Source organism: Onthophagus taurus, chromosome 7, assembly GCF_036711975.1.
Source record: "Onthophagus taurus isolate NC chromosome 7, IU_Otau_3.0, whole genome shotgun sequence".
NCBI lineage: Eukaryota > Metazoa > Arthropoda > Insecta > Coleoptera > Scarabaeidae > Onthophagus > Onthophagus taurus.
In genome coordinates, this window is record NC_091972.1 from 22,874,922 (window position 1) to 22,892,898 (window position 17,977).

Below are 17,977 nucleotides of genomic sequence, written 5' to 3' on the forward strand. Positions count from 1 at the left end.
AGTACAAACTGTATGTAAAAAATAAGACGGAATTTTTGCGGTTCTCTTTTTGCGAGTGAATTTTGGATTGTGATTTTTGATTAGACAAAACTGTTTTTCAATTCAAATATTCAATAAAAATTGTAGCATTCCGTTTAAAATAACAAAGTGGTAGGCTACTTCCGATACACTGGATGTGGCAGCCATCTTGAAATTATTTTAAATCGAAAGATTGGGATGAATAGCTCCTACACTTAAAATCTCAGAAACGTACGAAACATAAAAATTTCTACCGGTCTAATTGCGCGGAATTTCATGTACAGCAGGAAAAAGCTGTGCTCTCACATATAGAAGATCATAATTTTTGGTAATTTCTTCATAGATTCTCATCATGCGTACCTTGTTGTCTTCTTAAAAGAGCAAACTTTACGGATATGAATTTTTGGTTCACATTTTCTCTAAAAAAATGACTTTTTCACATATTATGGGCCATTGTTTTAAAATTACCGAACCGATTGGAATTAGTTATTTTTGATACAAGATAGCGAAATGACACTTTTGCATTCGAGAACGAAAGTTTTTTTGCGAGCTTTAGCGAGCAAAAAAAATCATTCGAGAATGCAAAAGAATTTCGCTGTCGTGTATCAAACAACATTTTTTCGAAAACTGCGTATTCTAAAGTTTTAAATTAATAAAAAGACCAAATTCTGTATAATGACATTTAGAATTCATTTAATGTTATGTCAAAAACTTAACGTCACATCGATTTAACCTCACATATTGAACAAATGCACTATTATAAATTTGCATTTAAACATGAAATGATATAACAATTAAATGTTGATTATTTTGTGTTTATAATTTGTTCATAACAATAAATTAACAATTAATAGTATCAAATTCTTTGATTGTCGTAGCTGGACGTAAAAGTCTTTTGCGTCCTGGACGTAAAAGACTTTTTTACACGATCGGACTATTTTGTTTATTTACGAGTAGTGTTTCTATGACGGTAAGTTGATTTTACTGGTTGCTACGGCTAAAACGACGGTAAGTAATTTACTTACCGTTCTAGAACGGTAAGTATAATAAATAAAATTTCAAATAAAAATATTGCTTTTTTCGGTATTTGTATCAACAGAAAATGTCCGTGATGTAGAAGAACAAGCTGACGATTGTAGTATATTATCAGAAAAGCTGCAAGGCGATTCATTATCATCATGTAGAATCTTTTCTGCAAATTGATTTTTGTTTTGAAGAGAATCTTCAACATAACTTTCAGCCACAGTCGAAGATTTCCAACCTCCATGTCTTTTTAGTCCTAAAACGTCTACACCTTTATTGGCTAATAATGTGGCTGAACTACGTCGAAACGAGTGACCAGTGTAATTAACTGCATTTTCCAATTTTAAGTATTCAGCAATTTTCGATGATAAGGCGCCAATAGTACCTTTACCGACTACCTGATTTTTACATTTCCCATTCCGATAATTTAGGAATAAATGCAACGACTTTGCATTGTTTGGCCGCAGTTTAAGGTCGCGGTTTAATCACGTGATGTTCGCAAAAGTGCAAGAAAAATTTGTATAGTTCCGCTGTTGGTTAAAAGAGGTCGTCGAGAGTTCAATTCAGTTATTCATAGCGACGCTTTTTTATATCAGCTTACAATTAGTCATCCTACCGTTGAAATATTTTATTCATTGAGGAATATATTCTGGTTTAGCCTTACGCGATGCCTATTCTCGATATTATTTGGTGTTCTTTTTTTTTTTTTTGCGAAATGTTAATATTGTTATAGTTGGTGTTATTTTCATAACTTAACATTTTTACTTTTAAACAATTAATTTTTATTTTCAATTATTTATTCAAATATTTCTATTACCTAAATTTTGGTTAACACAATTTTTTTTTACCAGTATTACATCCTAACTCAACATTAATAATGTATTACAACAATATTAAACATTTTCCACCCAATTCCACAGGAATCAGATTTTTGGCCATATACAGGTGTGACAAAATGTGTTAAAATTTCATAACTTTGATGGCCTGTATCTTTGCAATTTGAAGACTTTTACTAATTTTTTTTACATGAATCGTCATCATTTTCACTCTAGTATATGTGGTTACATTTGTTCCCCGAGTCACCGAAACACCCTGTATATGATGGTTTTTTATTGTGAAATAGTTTTGTAAAAATTGTTATTCTAAGATGGTTTTTTATTGTAAAATAAAATTAAAGTTGTTATTGATTTTTATTATTTTTTATAATGTAGAACCGTTTTTTCTTTTGTGAATAAATAGTATTATTGTTATCTATGTCTATTACAAATTATTATTACTTTACTTTAGATTATTTATGTTCTTATATCTTGATAACAATTTGCTGTGTTATTTCTTACTTTCTCAGTGTTAATATAATCACTAAAAATTAGGGCGGAAGGACTTCTATCTGTTATATATATTTATTTACTCAGTAGTTAAAAGAGAAATCGGCCATGAACAAATGTTATTACCAACTCAAGATTAGTAATCAATTTATAATACGTTTTATAACATTTTATTGGCAATTAATTATTTTTTATATTTATTATTTTTTAAATTTTTAATTAGTACCTAAAGCCATCTACAAAGTAATTGCCAAAGGTTTACTTACAAGGGAAGTGTCACAACTGTGTCTCACCGATTTCGATGCAATTTGGTACAGTCATAGAATGGGCCAAAATAAGGTTCGCACATTTTTTTATACGTGCGGTAAAAGCCCCTGGGGCGAGTTATAGGGGTTGAAAGTTTGGAGAAAAAGTACGTTTTCACTTATATTTTAAAAATGAAAAGTGCTATCAAAATTTGGTAAATTGTAACTGATATTCATTTTAAAAGAGCTTTCTTTTGATGTATCACACATATACCAGAGGGTTAAGAAGGGCGAACTACCCCTATTTTTTTGGAATTATTTAAAAACCACCCTATCGATTTTGGCGGCATTAAGTATACTTCCAGCACGTTCAAAAATATTAGTTAAGGGTTTTTTCCCATTCGCTCTAGATCATCCCCAGCGAAGTTACGGGGGTTAACATGTAACCACTTTTCGTAAGAATGATGTGATAAAATTGTCAGGTATTTTGAAAATACTTTAACAAAACCGTAAATTAGTCGCACAATAAAATGTTTAATGTAAAATAAGGCATAATACACCATTTAGGGGTGGTTGGGGTTAACCACCCCCTTAAAAATTAATTCTATCCCGGGCATTACTTGTTGATTACGGCGAAATTTGGTACTGTGTTTGTTTTATATTTGAAGTAAAAATTTTTGAAAATGGTTATAAGGGTTACAAATTAGGGGTAGTTTTTTGTTTATACCTCGAAGATGAAAACTGCCATCGTAACTGTGGTATTGTTTTTTAAAAATCTATCTATCGATGTTCCACGAGGTAAACTACCCTCATTTTCTTTAAATAATAAATATAAAACTACTAGATAAATAAGATATTTTATTTATTTATGAGTTAAAAAGCAACTGACAAAAAAAATAGTTCAATATACCAAAGAAGTTTATTCTACATTACTAATTGACGTTTTTTATGTATTATATTAATTTTCAATATTAAATTTATTTTTATTCTACGTAGTGTTGGCAAAAATGAAAGTCGTGGAAAAAATGTTTTAAACATAAGGATTTTTTACACCATGCACATGTTATGACCGCTATATCCCCACAGATATCACACGTTGGCTTCTCACTCGAAAAGCAAACTTCCACGGGATTTTCAAAATGGTCTGGTCTCTCCTCTATATAGCCACTTGCAAACCATGCGTATTTAAAAACATTTATAAACCGAGGGGAAGCCAACTGGTTATGCGTCAACGATTGCAATTTTAATATGTTATCCCTCTGATGTAAATTGACATCATACTGGTAAAGAATAATCTGATCAGAGAATCTTCTAATAAAATTTTTCCATATTCTGAAACCAAATACATCTAGGGGCTGTATTTGACCTGTTGTCCCTGCAGGTATAGATAAATGTTTAAAATTAGTACCTGATGGAGTTATTTCACTAATAACTTCAGGACAATGGCCACTCCAAGAATCTAATAATAATAATGATTTAGAACCAGTATTTGGAAAATATACATTTTGGAGCCAATTTTTCATGTGTTCTGAAGTTAACTTTCCAGATTTTGATGCCAAAACGTATATATTGTCTGCTTTAAACATTGTATTTGCTACCCTCGGTCCAAAGCTGCCAGAGGGTTCTTTTAAAACAATAAAAAGTGGAGAAAGAAGTTTCCCATCAACATTGAACATAAAAAACGTCAATTAGTAATGTAGAATAAACTTCTTTGGTATATTGAACTATTTTTTTTTGTCAGTTGCTTTTTAACTCATAAATAAATAAAATATCTTATTTATCTAGTAGTTTTATATTTATTATTTAAAGAAAATGAGGGTAGTTTACCTCGTGGAACATCGATAGATAGATTTTTAAAAAACAATACCACAGTTACGATGGCAGTTTTCATCTTCGAGGTATAAACAAAAAACTACCCCTAATTTGTAACCCTTATAACCATTTTCAAAAATTTTTACTTCAAATATAAAACAAACACAGTACCAAATTTCGCCGTAATCAACAAGTAATGCCCGGGATAGAATTAATTTTTAAGGGGGTGGTTAACCCCAACCACCCCTAAATGGTGTATTATGCCTTATTTTACATTAAACATTTTATTGTGCGACTAATTTACGGTTTTGTTAAAGTATTTTCAAAATACCTGACAATTTTATCACATCATTCTTACGAAAAGTGGTTACATGTTAACCCCCGTAACTTCGCTGGGGATGATCTAGAGCGAATGGGAAAAAACCCTTAACTAATATTTTTGAACGTGCTGGAAGTATACTTAATGCCGCCAAAATCGATAGGGTGGTTTTTAAATAATTCCAAAAAAATAGGGGTAGTTCGCCCTTCTTAACCCTCTGGTATATGTGTGATACATCAAAAGAAAGCTCTTTTAAAATGAATATCAGTTACAATTTACCAAATTTTGATAGCACTTTTCATTTTTAAAATATAAGTGAAAACGTACTTTTTCTCCAAACTTTCAACCCCTATAACTCGCCCCAGGGGCTTTTACCGCACGTATAAAAAAATGTGCGAACCTTATTTTGGCCCATTCTATGACTGTACCAAATTGCATCGAAATCGGTGAGACACAGTTGTGACACTTCCCTTGTTAGTACTGTTTTCTCGATTTTAGGCAACCAATTTTACACCTTTTTGTAATGACTAAAAATTGTGACAAAATCGCATATCTTCAGAAAAAACACATTCATGAAATAATCACACAGCTATTGCACTTTTACGAATACGGAATCTGTTCCTAAGATACATAAGCATTAGATGACATATTTGCCACCTCGTTTAAGTCCCTAATCTCTTCTAGAGAACGATTTGTATTAAGCCCTTATTATGACTAACTTTCGTAATTTATTTCTGTCAGCGTCATGATTATTTTAGAATACTAAATATGTCATTCCGTAGAGTAATATATGTACTTCAAGCCTACGTATTTACTTTTTTATAAATATGTAGCATTAAGTCGTGAATGTACATCTACGTAACCTTTCCCGGTGTATATAAAAATGGACGCTTTGAACCGCCCGCGCCCCCTTAATATATTTCCGAACAATTTTCAAATAATTAATTTTTTCGTTTTTTTTATTTATGACAGTAAATGTGCGCTGAATATTGGTTTTTGTATTTGGAATGGTTATAATAATAAAAGATTCACGATCTTCTATATCTTTAATAGTCATTTTATATAACTCTTCTTTGCGACATGCTCCCGCTACTCCTAATATCATTGCTACCTAAAAAAATACATTGTCGGAAATATATCCTCGTATTTTTACAAGTAATCTAAATTTACCTTATGGATTAAAAACAATTCCTCTGGTGCTTCAATTAAAAATTTAAACATTTCATCCTTGGTAAAAACACTAGCTTTTTTAGGTTTGTACCCAACATTTTTTCTTTTTAGAAAGGCAATTAATGTTGAAAACTTGGATATATCAATGGATTCGTGTAAAAAATTTGTCGCTTTCAACATTGAGTATTCGGCCCATAAACTACCTGCAGCTTTTAATTTTCCGTTTCTTTCGACCAAATATGCCAACAAGATTTTTTCACTCGTATTTTTATTCTTTACTCCACACCATTTCTTGAAAATTTGGTACGTCATTTCATAACGCTCCCTAGATTTTTCGGGAATTATTGCCGAACGTCCAATAATATTCCAAGGTTTTTCTATATCATCACCATTTTCACTCTCAGAATCACTCATTTTGGTTATATAGTAATATATATATTAATTTATATAATTTATATTATATTAAGTTTTAATATTATTGTAAGCACTGTTTACAATACAATTTCACAAATCACACAATTTGTTTTTTTTTTGTAAATAAAACCAGGGAATAAAAACAGAATTAATTCAAATTTTTTACCTACTTTATAAATCATTACAAATGTCAACATATTTTAGTAAATTAATTATTATTTATGTTCATTTCGATCGTGCAAAAAATGTTATAACCATCACGAACGGTAAGTAATTTACCGGTTTCCGACACATCAACAAACATTGTCGTCAACCGGTAAATTGTACTTACCGTTCTGGATACTTAATATACTATTACGTCCTGTTGACAAAAAACTATCGTTTTGACGGTCGCTAAATACTACGCAAAAATCAACTTTTAATAGCAGTTTTCGAAAAAAGTATTAATAACATTTATTGGCTATACAATACTCTTTAATTTGATGAATAGCAAGACCAGATCGGTCATATCTAACTCGAGATATGCTGCAAATAGTCAACTTACCCCTAAAACAAAATCATAGCTCCAAAACATATCCATAGAAAAAAATTTAAATGTGATTTTTGGGTTTAGGGAACCAAACTGCATAAGAAAAATACAGTGGCGTCAAATGTACATTTTATGAATTTTTTTTGTAGACTAGTGTAATTTTTCCCTAGAAATTTAATATTATCTTATAATTTTTATATCATACCATAAAGTAGAATCTTTTAAGATTGAAAATTTCTTTCCTAAAAGAACAGGGGGTTGCTGATTTTTTGGCGGTCAAATCACAATACATATAAATCTAAAGTTAGGTTTTATTTTGATTTTAATAAGTGATTTTAATTTCCAATTCCACACGTTTGCAAATTCGAACGTACATCACGCAAAATCAAAATCAAAACTCAATTAAAACTTGCATAACAGTTTACGAAACTAGTCAGATTTTGCGCAAACCCGTGGTCTCCTCTAATAAGTGCTTCACAAAGCCTTTCTTTTGTTTTCGATGGTAGCACCGCAAAGTTTTATTGGGTGCTTGTAACGGAGTTACGTTTTATCAGAGGGGTAGTCATAAACTTTGATGCCTGGTTAGCCACACACTGACGGCCGAGATAGATACTTCGGGTATCGCCTTATTGCGCGATTGGAAGCTTTAGTTAAAAGCACATTGTGCGTGTTAAAAGAAATTTGTTTTATGTATATCAATTTCGCTGTCACCCGAGAAAATCTATTCGAACAACATTAGCTTTTTGTTCATTTGATGGATGGAGTCCTTGTCTGTTTAAGCATTTACGTAAACTTGTAGATGGAAGCATCAATTTTCCACAAAACGAAATTGTAAATTTTAAGCCTCTTTTGACTTGTAAAGAAACTTTTATCGAATATTTTGTTGTAGTGGTCTGATTTTGATGCCATATCAACAAACAATTAATTACAAGTAAGTCTTACGATTCACACTATGAATTAACTTTATACGAATCAGTTACAAATTTTAATGAGTGAGATTTATGAAGAATCACTGTTCCGTGTGGTAACTTCGAATAGTATACCCGGGTGGACACGGAAGGTTAAATAAAATTAATTTTCGCCAACTTTTTTTTTAGCAACAAGGGGTAAAGTTAATTACATTTGAGATTGTGCTGAACTTGAAATAGAATGCTCTAGAAACTGTAGAGCGAACAAATCACGTACGATTTCCACGGAATTTCCACTGTAATACAATTGTGTGAATTGGGTTGAACCCGTTTCGTAATATATCTAGTTTTATTGGTGGAAATTGGAAAAAAGATACCTTCCAAAATAAAACGCTATTTAATTTATTCACTTATACTTGGTTTTGAGTCTCACGTTTGGCAGCAAACTCATAATTTTCATCCCTATCTCATATTCATATTTCTTTTTTGGTAACCTCGACACTTTGACATTGTAGTTGGAAAAAGCTAACACGCAAGTTCGATTTGCATATAGATGACTGCGGTATAGTTGGTGCAGTTTAATAATCTTCGTGTAAGCTGGCTTCAAACTTACAGATCCGTTGGTTTTGAATGACAGGCGATACACGATAACCTCCATTTAATTGTTTTGTGGCTGGATTTCGATATTACTCGATCGCTGAAGTATGAGTGATTGTTATGGTATAAACCATCAATGTGGGATATATTGGAAAGATTAACGGGAAGCGATACTATTGAGAATTAATATCTATAAATTCGATGTGGTTGTACACTTTCATTATAAAATGAAAAACGCAATATTGAACAGATCGCCAGTTAATGTAAAAGATACGAAATTTTCATTAGCTTTTCAAATAAAGTTTGTTTCTCCCGTTTTAGGACAACAAAAGGTCGCGTTGTGTTCTTTCGTAGTTTAGAGGAATAAAATCGATACCTTACTTGTAGGATACGAAGTCAAAATACACCACAAATTAGATTAAATTCAGTTGAAAGAGTATGAGTATTAATTATTATTTCACCAAGCATTAAATATTAACTTCTACACTTGGTTAGAATGTTCGTCCGCATATCTAACTCGCAAAGTGATTGATGTCAGGTTTAACGAGGGTCATGGTAATATCGTTATCCCGCTGACATACCTCTGTCGTTCAGGACGAGAATATGGAGAATTATAGCCGCATGTTTACAAAGTTCATCGGAAGTAACTTACCACTCATGAAGTTGTAGATGATTGGGTTCACGGCACTGTTAGCGTAACAAAGCCAGTGGGACACTAAAGAAAACGCGCGGTTGGTATCCGTGTTCTTCAGCCCGATTATTATCCTGAAACAGACAGATTCAATTAGAACGCTCGCCAAATTCTCGAAGAAATTATCATTTGATTGCGATAAGCGTTGGAAGGTGCGGTTAACTGCGACAAGACCAATTTGGATGGGTTCCATTTCTTTGGGAAATTATAGCAATTTACAGTTGAGTTTCAATTGTCCTTTTCTCGAATTAGAAGTTATAAAGAACCTCGTAATCATAAAAAGTTCCTTGATAGAAGCGGAATTTTTAATAGGAAAAAATTAAGAGAAATTTAACGTGAAGATAAGAATCTATAAATTTTAATAATGTTTAAAAATTATTTTATTTAACATAAATATAGTAATTTTACAAATTAAACATAACTTGAATTTGAATTGCTAATTTCGGTGCAACACGGTTAGGCGGAAAAATATAATCTTTTGGAACAAGCTCTGCAGGATCAAGTTAATATCTTCTCTTTAGCTGATTTTTAAACCTATGTAAGTACAGAACTTCATAAAGAAAAGATGGAACGGGAATGAAAGAAACAAGATTATGGGTGTTATTACTCAAGAAATAATAAGAATTAAAGAAATTTGAAGATTGGCGAATATCCCTTGATAATAGCGCACACCTGGCCCTGGCGTAAGAAACTTTTTTTCTGAATTTTTATGCTGTTTGAATTGATTATCTCACTATAGTAACAAGCTAGATTTTTCTTTAGAAGGAATGCAGGTTTAAGACGGTGTTAACCGTTAATTCCTGGTTATTTCTGAAAATTACAAATTATTTTGGAGATCTTTTTATAACTTTATATGGGCCTTCATATATTGCAGTTAAAGAGGGTAAAATCCTGTTAATTTTGAGAAAAACAAATTTTGAATGAAATAAATCTTTATGAATGAATGGTTTTTGGTTTCAATGGAAAACTGTGTTGACTGTTTCAAACAATGTTTCACGTATGCCAAATCGGCTGAAATAATGCCCACAGAGAGTGTCCGCAATGGTACCAAAAGTGATATCGTTGAAAGGAAAGGCTTCCGGCCAATGCGTGAAACGATCAATTACGGCCAGTATAGGATGTTCCAAATTCGTTGTCCGTATAGGCTATCTCCGAAACTAAAAGAGATAGAAGAGAAGTAGCTTACATGTCACGATCTCGTTTTTCGAGAAACTGCTAATGCCGAAAACTCCGAACAGCTATCGTCTTTTGTTTCCGCCTTATCGACAAAACTGAAAAATTTGCGAAAACGACAGTCGCGAATATATGGAATAAGTTAAATAAAACGCTTAAAAACAATATTTAAATAAAACGTCGAAACAAGTCCATTTTGGGTTTTCAAAACACACATTTTGAGCTTATATTCACTTACCGTTAGTCATTTATTTTTAAGATATGTTTCATTGTTTAAAGTTTTTTTTGTTGATGACGTCATAACTTAAAAATAAATGACTATCAGGAAGTGAATATGGGCTCAAAATATCTATTTTGAAAAACTAATATAGACTTAATAATAAAGATAAAAGGCCTCTTCATCTCTAAATATTATATTACATTTACATGGTACCAGTTTCGACATGTTTACATGTCATCATCAGCCAAATCTACAAAGCATCAGATCATAAAAGAGGAACAATAAAATCAATTATACGTATTTCTCAAAAAATATTAGAAAATCTTTAACTTACAGTCATAAAACAGGTCACAACGTAAGGACATACAAAATCACAAGAAAAATGACAGTAACAATGTAAAAACTTTACAATAAAACGAACAGATTAAAACTTTTATAAATTAAGAAGAACTTTCATGAAAACACATTCGATACAACTGACAACTAGTTCTCGATTTCGAGCGGAAAATTTATGTTGTCGAAAACAGGTTATAAATATGAAATAAAATTAAAACGGAAAAGAGTCGGAACTAAAAATAAGGAAAATCTAATGCTTTAAAAAAACGTACAAAGCCTTATAAAAATTTTTTAATTGATCATTCGGTAGGTGAGAATCATTTCTGTGTTTAACTTTATCGATTTCAAAACCCTCAAAAAATCCATTCTCACACCCTTATCGCATTTATGAAGGAGTTTCACACTTTCAAAATTAACGTTATGTTCTGTTTCACTGATATGCTTAAATATATTGGAGGTATTCTTCTTTTGTGTTCATATAATCTTTTATGTAGCTTCCTACCGGAAGCACAATCACAACATCCGATAGAATAAACACCACTACAGTCCAAAATGTCTTCTTTCTGTTTATGATTGGCCAAAATATCGCTGATCTGTCGACTGGACTTGAAGACAACATAAACGCCGCATGATTGTAGAATAGACTTAGGGCCGATCTTACAAAACAGTTTATACCGCTCCGTATACCAAGAATAATGTAATAATTCTGTAAGAAATAATGTAAGAATAATGTAATTCTAATGTTGATATAAACAATAGAATAAACGTCTTACAATACCGGCGTATAGCATAAGTAACGGTATACGGCGCAGGATAGCTATACCGTGCAATTCAACGCGAATAGCTTATACTAGGAATAAGTCAGAGACTGTTTGACATTGATTATAATCAATCAGACGTAATAATTATTGTATGCAATGACTTCAACAAATAAAGAAAAACGTGTGAGATGTGCAAATTACAGTTACCAAGAAACAGAATCTTTATTGGGCCTTGTCGAAAAGTACAAGCACATATTAGGTAAGTACCTACATACTACTATGTTTATGTTTCTATTACATTGTATGTTATACAGACTGCAAATATACAGATACTACAAGTATGGCACAAAAGGAAAGGAAGTGGCTGAAGAATTCAACAGCACCAAAGGAACCAACAGACGTGAAAAAATGTTAAAAAGTAAATGGGAAGCTCTAAAAAAAGCAACAAAACTAGAGTATAGTAAAATTAAAACATCTGCAAAACGTACTGGTGGTGGTGCAGGTAAACCGTGTTCGAGTTTATAAATTTTGTCACCAAATCTACAATAGTTCTGTTGAATAATATGATGAAGTCAAGGACAGTAGAATATAACAGGACTGCTACATCCATTGTATTTTTGTAGTCCAGTACGGGTTGGTCATGCTGTGTTAATTTCGTATGAGCATGCGTTAACCATAAATTTAGTTCAAACTACCGCCACTTTACGCACACATACGCATGAAATACGTCATCATAGGAACTATAAAATCAATAAAATTTTGACATTCAAGTCAAATTGTTTTTGACTCAACAAAATTTCGTTTTAAAACTGTGTATGTTGAAATTTTGCAGAAACAAATTCTCTATAAACAAAATTAACAGTTTTTGCTTATAGTAAATTTGTTTCTGTAAAATTTTATCATGCATTGTTTTAAATCAAAAACCAAAAACCGAGTTCTAAAGATTTTTCAAATTCCAGGGTAAAATGCTACCGCACTAGCGCTAAATGAGGGTAGTCTGAACTAAAAACAGCGTTTCATTTTAAGGTGGGGAACCCACCATCTATATTATACTCTGTTTTTAAACCAGGAGGAGTAAACGCGAATGTCAGATTTACACTAGGAAAAATCACCAGAAAATATCACTAGATATTTTGGCGGTAAATTTAAATTAATAATTATTATTTATTTATTTACTTATTATTGTATTTATTTTCGTTTGTTATCGTCAACACTAAACATACAAATTAATATTGAAGTTATGAGTGTATTTATTTCAAAATATAATAAAGAAGGGTTTAAGAACAAAATTTACAACAATGACACGAAACTGTCGAATTGTCAATAACCTAACCTTCAAATTCAAAATCAAAATTCAAAATTGCCTGTGTGTGAACCTTCCTCGCATTCAACCAATTACGTGCAAGGTCAATCTGGTGACAAATTTAAAATACTCCTCCTGGTTTAAAAACAGAGTAGTATAGTATATTTATATATTTAATCTATGGGGTTGGTTGCCCGCAAGGTCTATAGAACATAAGGTTACCCAATACCGATTCTCCTCCTCTGAGAGGCAAGGTGGGTCAGTGACGTAGCTGGTTCTATGAACAACACAACACGATGCGAGGTTTAAATATTTTATATAGACTGTACCACAGTATAGGCACGTGTATAGGCTATCTTTTATTCTGACTGTATCGAACCAGTGACGTCAATTTGCGGGGTAATAATCGATACTACAGAGGCATAGGGAATGAGATAACCTTATGTTCTATAAACCTTGGGTTGCCCGCACTCTACGTTACACTATTTGCCACGCCTGGTAACTGTCTGTGTTTTTAGAGGTTATATGATAGACATTAATACGTCTAAAAACATAATTCAAAAATAATATGAATACGTCTAGGATATAACCTCTAAAAATACACAGCAAATGCATAGACCCAAAGCAGTCTTATTAGATTCTACTGTCCTTGTGATGAAGTATATTAATTAGGTGTGATGTTTTGTTTTTATCTTTAAAATGATTATAAAAAATATCTTCCACAATGTTTAAACAGAGAAAAATACGATAGAAAGATTATATGAATACTAACCACCCTATTTTACTTCCTTTTAAAGCTTCACTACCCAGAGAAGATCCCTTACCGCCAAACTTGCCTAAAATATTTGATAGAACTTACCATAACAAGCTTGAATACACCACTAATCTCACCAATATAAAATTCAGTAAAAATGAAACCGAATTACTTAACAAAGCTCATAAATTTGCTTCAATCTCAACCTAATGTTCATTTGACTGCAATAGAGATAGATTGTGCAATTAATACAATAATCGCAACAACATCAAAAATGACATTATTCCTATTTTAAAGAAACATGAAAATCCACTCACAATAATCAGAAAGGTCCAAACCATAATATACATTATAAATTACATAATACTATAAATTCACTAAAACAGAAATTAACCGATAATAATACATAAAAGCCGACAAAAACGCCGGTACTGTCATCTTTGATAGAGGATGAATATTACAATAAAACGACCTTTTTAAATGATAACAGTTATAAGGAAGTTAAAAAAGATCCTTTAAACTCTATAATCACGAAAACAAGAGACATGGAAACACAAGGATACCTTGAATAAATTACGCCAAAATATATATTTTCTCACTCCTGTGAACTCCTATATCCTCAGTTATATTCTCTTATTAAACTTCATAAAGACAACCTACCCATAAGACCTATAACTGCATGTTACAATTCACTAACCTCTAAAATTACTTCTTTCATCTACGATATTTTTAAACAAATTGATTTTCAACCTGAATATACTATAAAAAATTCTTTACAACTAATCGAAAACATAAAAGATACTAACCCTAACAATAGTATAATATTATCGTTTGATGTTGTTAATCTCTACACTAAAGTTGACACCAATTACACCTTAAACATTGTGGAAGATATTTTTTATGATCATTTTAAAGATAAAAACATAACATCGCACCTAATTAATATACTTCATCATATTATTCAACAGAACTATTGTAGATTTGGTTACAAAATTTATAAACTCGAACCCGGTTTGCCTATGGGTTTCTCAATATCTGGCATTTTGGCTGATTTGTATTTAGATCACATTGAGAAGCACTTCATTATTAATCATTTGAACCTTTATTCCATATATATTGTGAAATGGATCAGATATGTCGATGACGTTTTTGTGTCTGGAACGGCAATAGATCTGATCTTGATAACTTTCTTGATTATATAAACAACATTCATACGAATCTTAATTTTACTTTACAGGTTGAAAATGAAAATAAATTAAACTATTTAGATTTGACAATACTTAAAGATGACCACAGTTTTACCTACGACATTTTCAGAAAACCTTCTTCCCTAAATACTATAATTCCTTACGATTCCTGCCAACCACACACCCAAAAATTAGCCGCGTTCCAATCATATATTACTAGACTGTTGAGATACCCTTTAGATAGATCCGCTAAATTCAGAGAAACAAAGTTTATTAATACTCTAGCAAAAAATAATGGTTATCCTTCCAACACTATAAATTACTGTTCAAAAACATCATTAAGCAGGATCCTTTTTATAATTATGACAAAGACAGATTTGACAATTTTGGATCACTGACATACAATAGGATCAACTGCAAGATTAAATCTATTCCACAATCATACGGTGTTTGTGTTGGCTTCAAGTCCAGTCGACAGATCAGCGATATTTTGGCCAATCATAAACAGAAAGAAGACATTTTGGACTGTAGTGGTGTTTATTCTATCGGATGTTGTGATTGTGCTGCTGTTTATATCAGTCAGACCGGTAGGAAGCTACATAAAAGATTATATGAACACAAAACAAAGAATACCTCCAATATATTTAAGCATCTGAGTGAGACCGAACATAACATTAATTTTGAAAGTGTGAAACTCCTTCACAAATGCGATAAGGGTGTGAGAATGGATTTTTTGGAGGGTTTTTGAAATCGATAAAGTTAAATATAGAAATAATTCTCACCTACTAAATGATCAATTAGAAAATTTTTATAAGCCTTTGTACGTTTTTTAAAGCATTAGATTTTCCTTATTTTTAGTTCCGACTCTTTTTCGTTTTAATTTTATATCATATTTATAACCTGTTTACGACAGCATAAATTTTCCGTTCGAAATCGAGAACTAGTTGTCAGTTGTATCGAATGTGTTTTCATGAAAGGTCATTTTAATTTATAAAAGTTTTAATTTGTTCGTTTTATTGTAAAGTTTTTACATTGTTACTGTCATTTTTCTAGTGATTTTGTATGTCCTTACGTTGTGACCTTTTTTATGAGTGTAAATTAAAGTTTTTCTAATATTTTTTGAGAAATACGTATAATTGATTTTATTGTTCCTCTTTTATGATCTGATGCTTTGTAGATTTGGCTGATGATGACATGTAAACATGTCGAAACCGCTACCATGTAAATGAAATAAAATATTTAGAGAAGAAGATGCCTTTTTGTCTTTATTATTAAATTATACCTCTAAATCATGGATTTTTTAAGAATAATATAGACTTGTTTTGCCATTTTTGCAAGACAATGTTTATAAGGGTTTTATTAAATTTATTTGTTATTTTTGCCCCACACTGTATAGTTTATTTTAAATACATACAATCGTTTTAGAAAGAACCAAGGTTCGTTGAGTAAACATACTATAGGTATAGTACGAATTTGGGGCACCTGTACATATGAGTAGCCAAGGGAGGGAGTGAGAGGACCGAGCAAATCAATGTAAATGTAGTCAAATCTTAATTTCGGTATCGGAATTGTGCTAACAGGTGATCTTGTGTGTTTGTGTACATACTGTTGCTTGTTGACATTGCAAGTAGGTTTTTGACCATAAATGATTCTTTTTTCTCATGTGACGCCAAATCGTGTATTGATGATGTGTATAGGTAGTTGCACGAATACCAAGATGTGTTAGGTTGTGAAGTTTGTTGAAAATTATTTTACGAAAGTTTTGTTGTATGTATACAAGGTAATTCAAATTCGACCCCCACCATTGGGATCTCAGAAACCATAAGAGATACAGAAATGGTTAAATGGGGGCAAAGTTGCGTATCTTAGAGCTCATCATTTTTCAACTAAGTTTTTGGATCTAGCCATTTTAGTTTTTAAAATACGGCCGAAAAACAAAAAAATTACTCTTTCGTTTTTTGCCTATAACTTCTTTATTTTTCGTTTTTTCGTGAATCTGAAAAAACATTCTTGGCAACATTTTAAGAAAAATGTCATGACATAACTAGTAATTTTCTCCGACGTTTCGTTTTCATCAGGTTTATTTTTTCTTATGAATGTCATATTTGATTTTCACACCAAAAAATAACATAATTAAAAAAACAATGTATTTCATTTAAAAAAACATTGAATTATTCAAAAAAAAGAATTTGAATTACCCTGTAGAGGGTGTTTTTGTAAGCCGTGGCATACTTTTAATCACAAATAATACAGTAAAAATGATGACGATTCGTGTAAAAACTTTTGATCTAAACCCATAATTGGCTAAGATATGGACCTTCAAAGTTAAGAAATTTTCAAACACACTTAAATATTTGCAATATGGTTTGTCTTAGACAGACTAAATTTTGGCGATGGTGGATTCTATGTTCATCGTTCAATATGAATATTAATAAAACTCTGGGTTAACGATGAAAATGGTTTATTTTATTTTAAATTCGGTGCTACATGTTTCGACTAAATTTGGCAAACAGTGCAATGTTATCTTAAGAAATCGTATAAGATTACTATTGAAAATATCGAACCACGGGATCAGTGTTATACAAGCAAGGTGTTCACAAAGGTTATTTCTTCAAAATTTTTTATTATGCCCTAAACCCTTAAATTTTCACTCTTAGAAATTTTTGATTACACGCATCGTTTTCGAGATATTTGCAAAAAGATACAACCTCGATTTTGGAATGTTTTCATTAATCGTAGTTCCATATAGAAACAAATTGATAAGGAAAGGCAATCTGATAGAAAAACATTTCTAAATATCGAAAGATATTATATTTACGTGAAATAGGAAATTTAAGACAGAAGTATGTAAATAACGAGAATCGGAGATTAGTTCGTACACCCTAACTAGAAGAAAATATTTAGGATTTTGTGACAGATCGTAGTACTGCTGATAAGAACAGTTTAGACATTTTAGAATATCCAAAGGTACGTCCTACATGAACAGCAATTGTATCCATACCATTTATCGAGAGTACAAGAATTAAAAATTGCTGATCATCCCTTGCAAGTGCAATGTATGCATAATGTGATGGAAAAATATACTATGAATGCTGCGTTTTTAGAAAAAAGTACTTTTTGCAGATAACCATTAATTTGAGAAATGCTAAAGAATAATTCCGCTGAACAAAATCCAGATTTTATGCTACGTTA

At 31.4% G+C, this 17,977-nt stretch overlaps 1 protein-coding gene across 1 annotated transcript in view; it reads right to left on the reverse strand.

The window, feature by feature from the left end:
- LOC111425112 (orexin/Hypocretin receptor type 1-like) overlaps positions 1-17,977 on the reverse strand; it is a 128,003-nt gene that overhangs the window by 11,141 nt on the left and 98,885 nt on the right. The window contains exon 6 of the mRNA XM_023058893.2: positions 9,013-9,125. Coding sequence (XP_022914661.2) covers positions 9,013-9,125 — 113 coding nt within the window. The remainder of the gene's footprint in view (positions 1-9,012; positions 9,126-17,977) is intronic.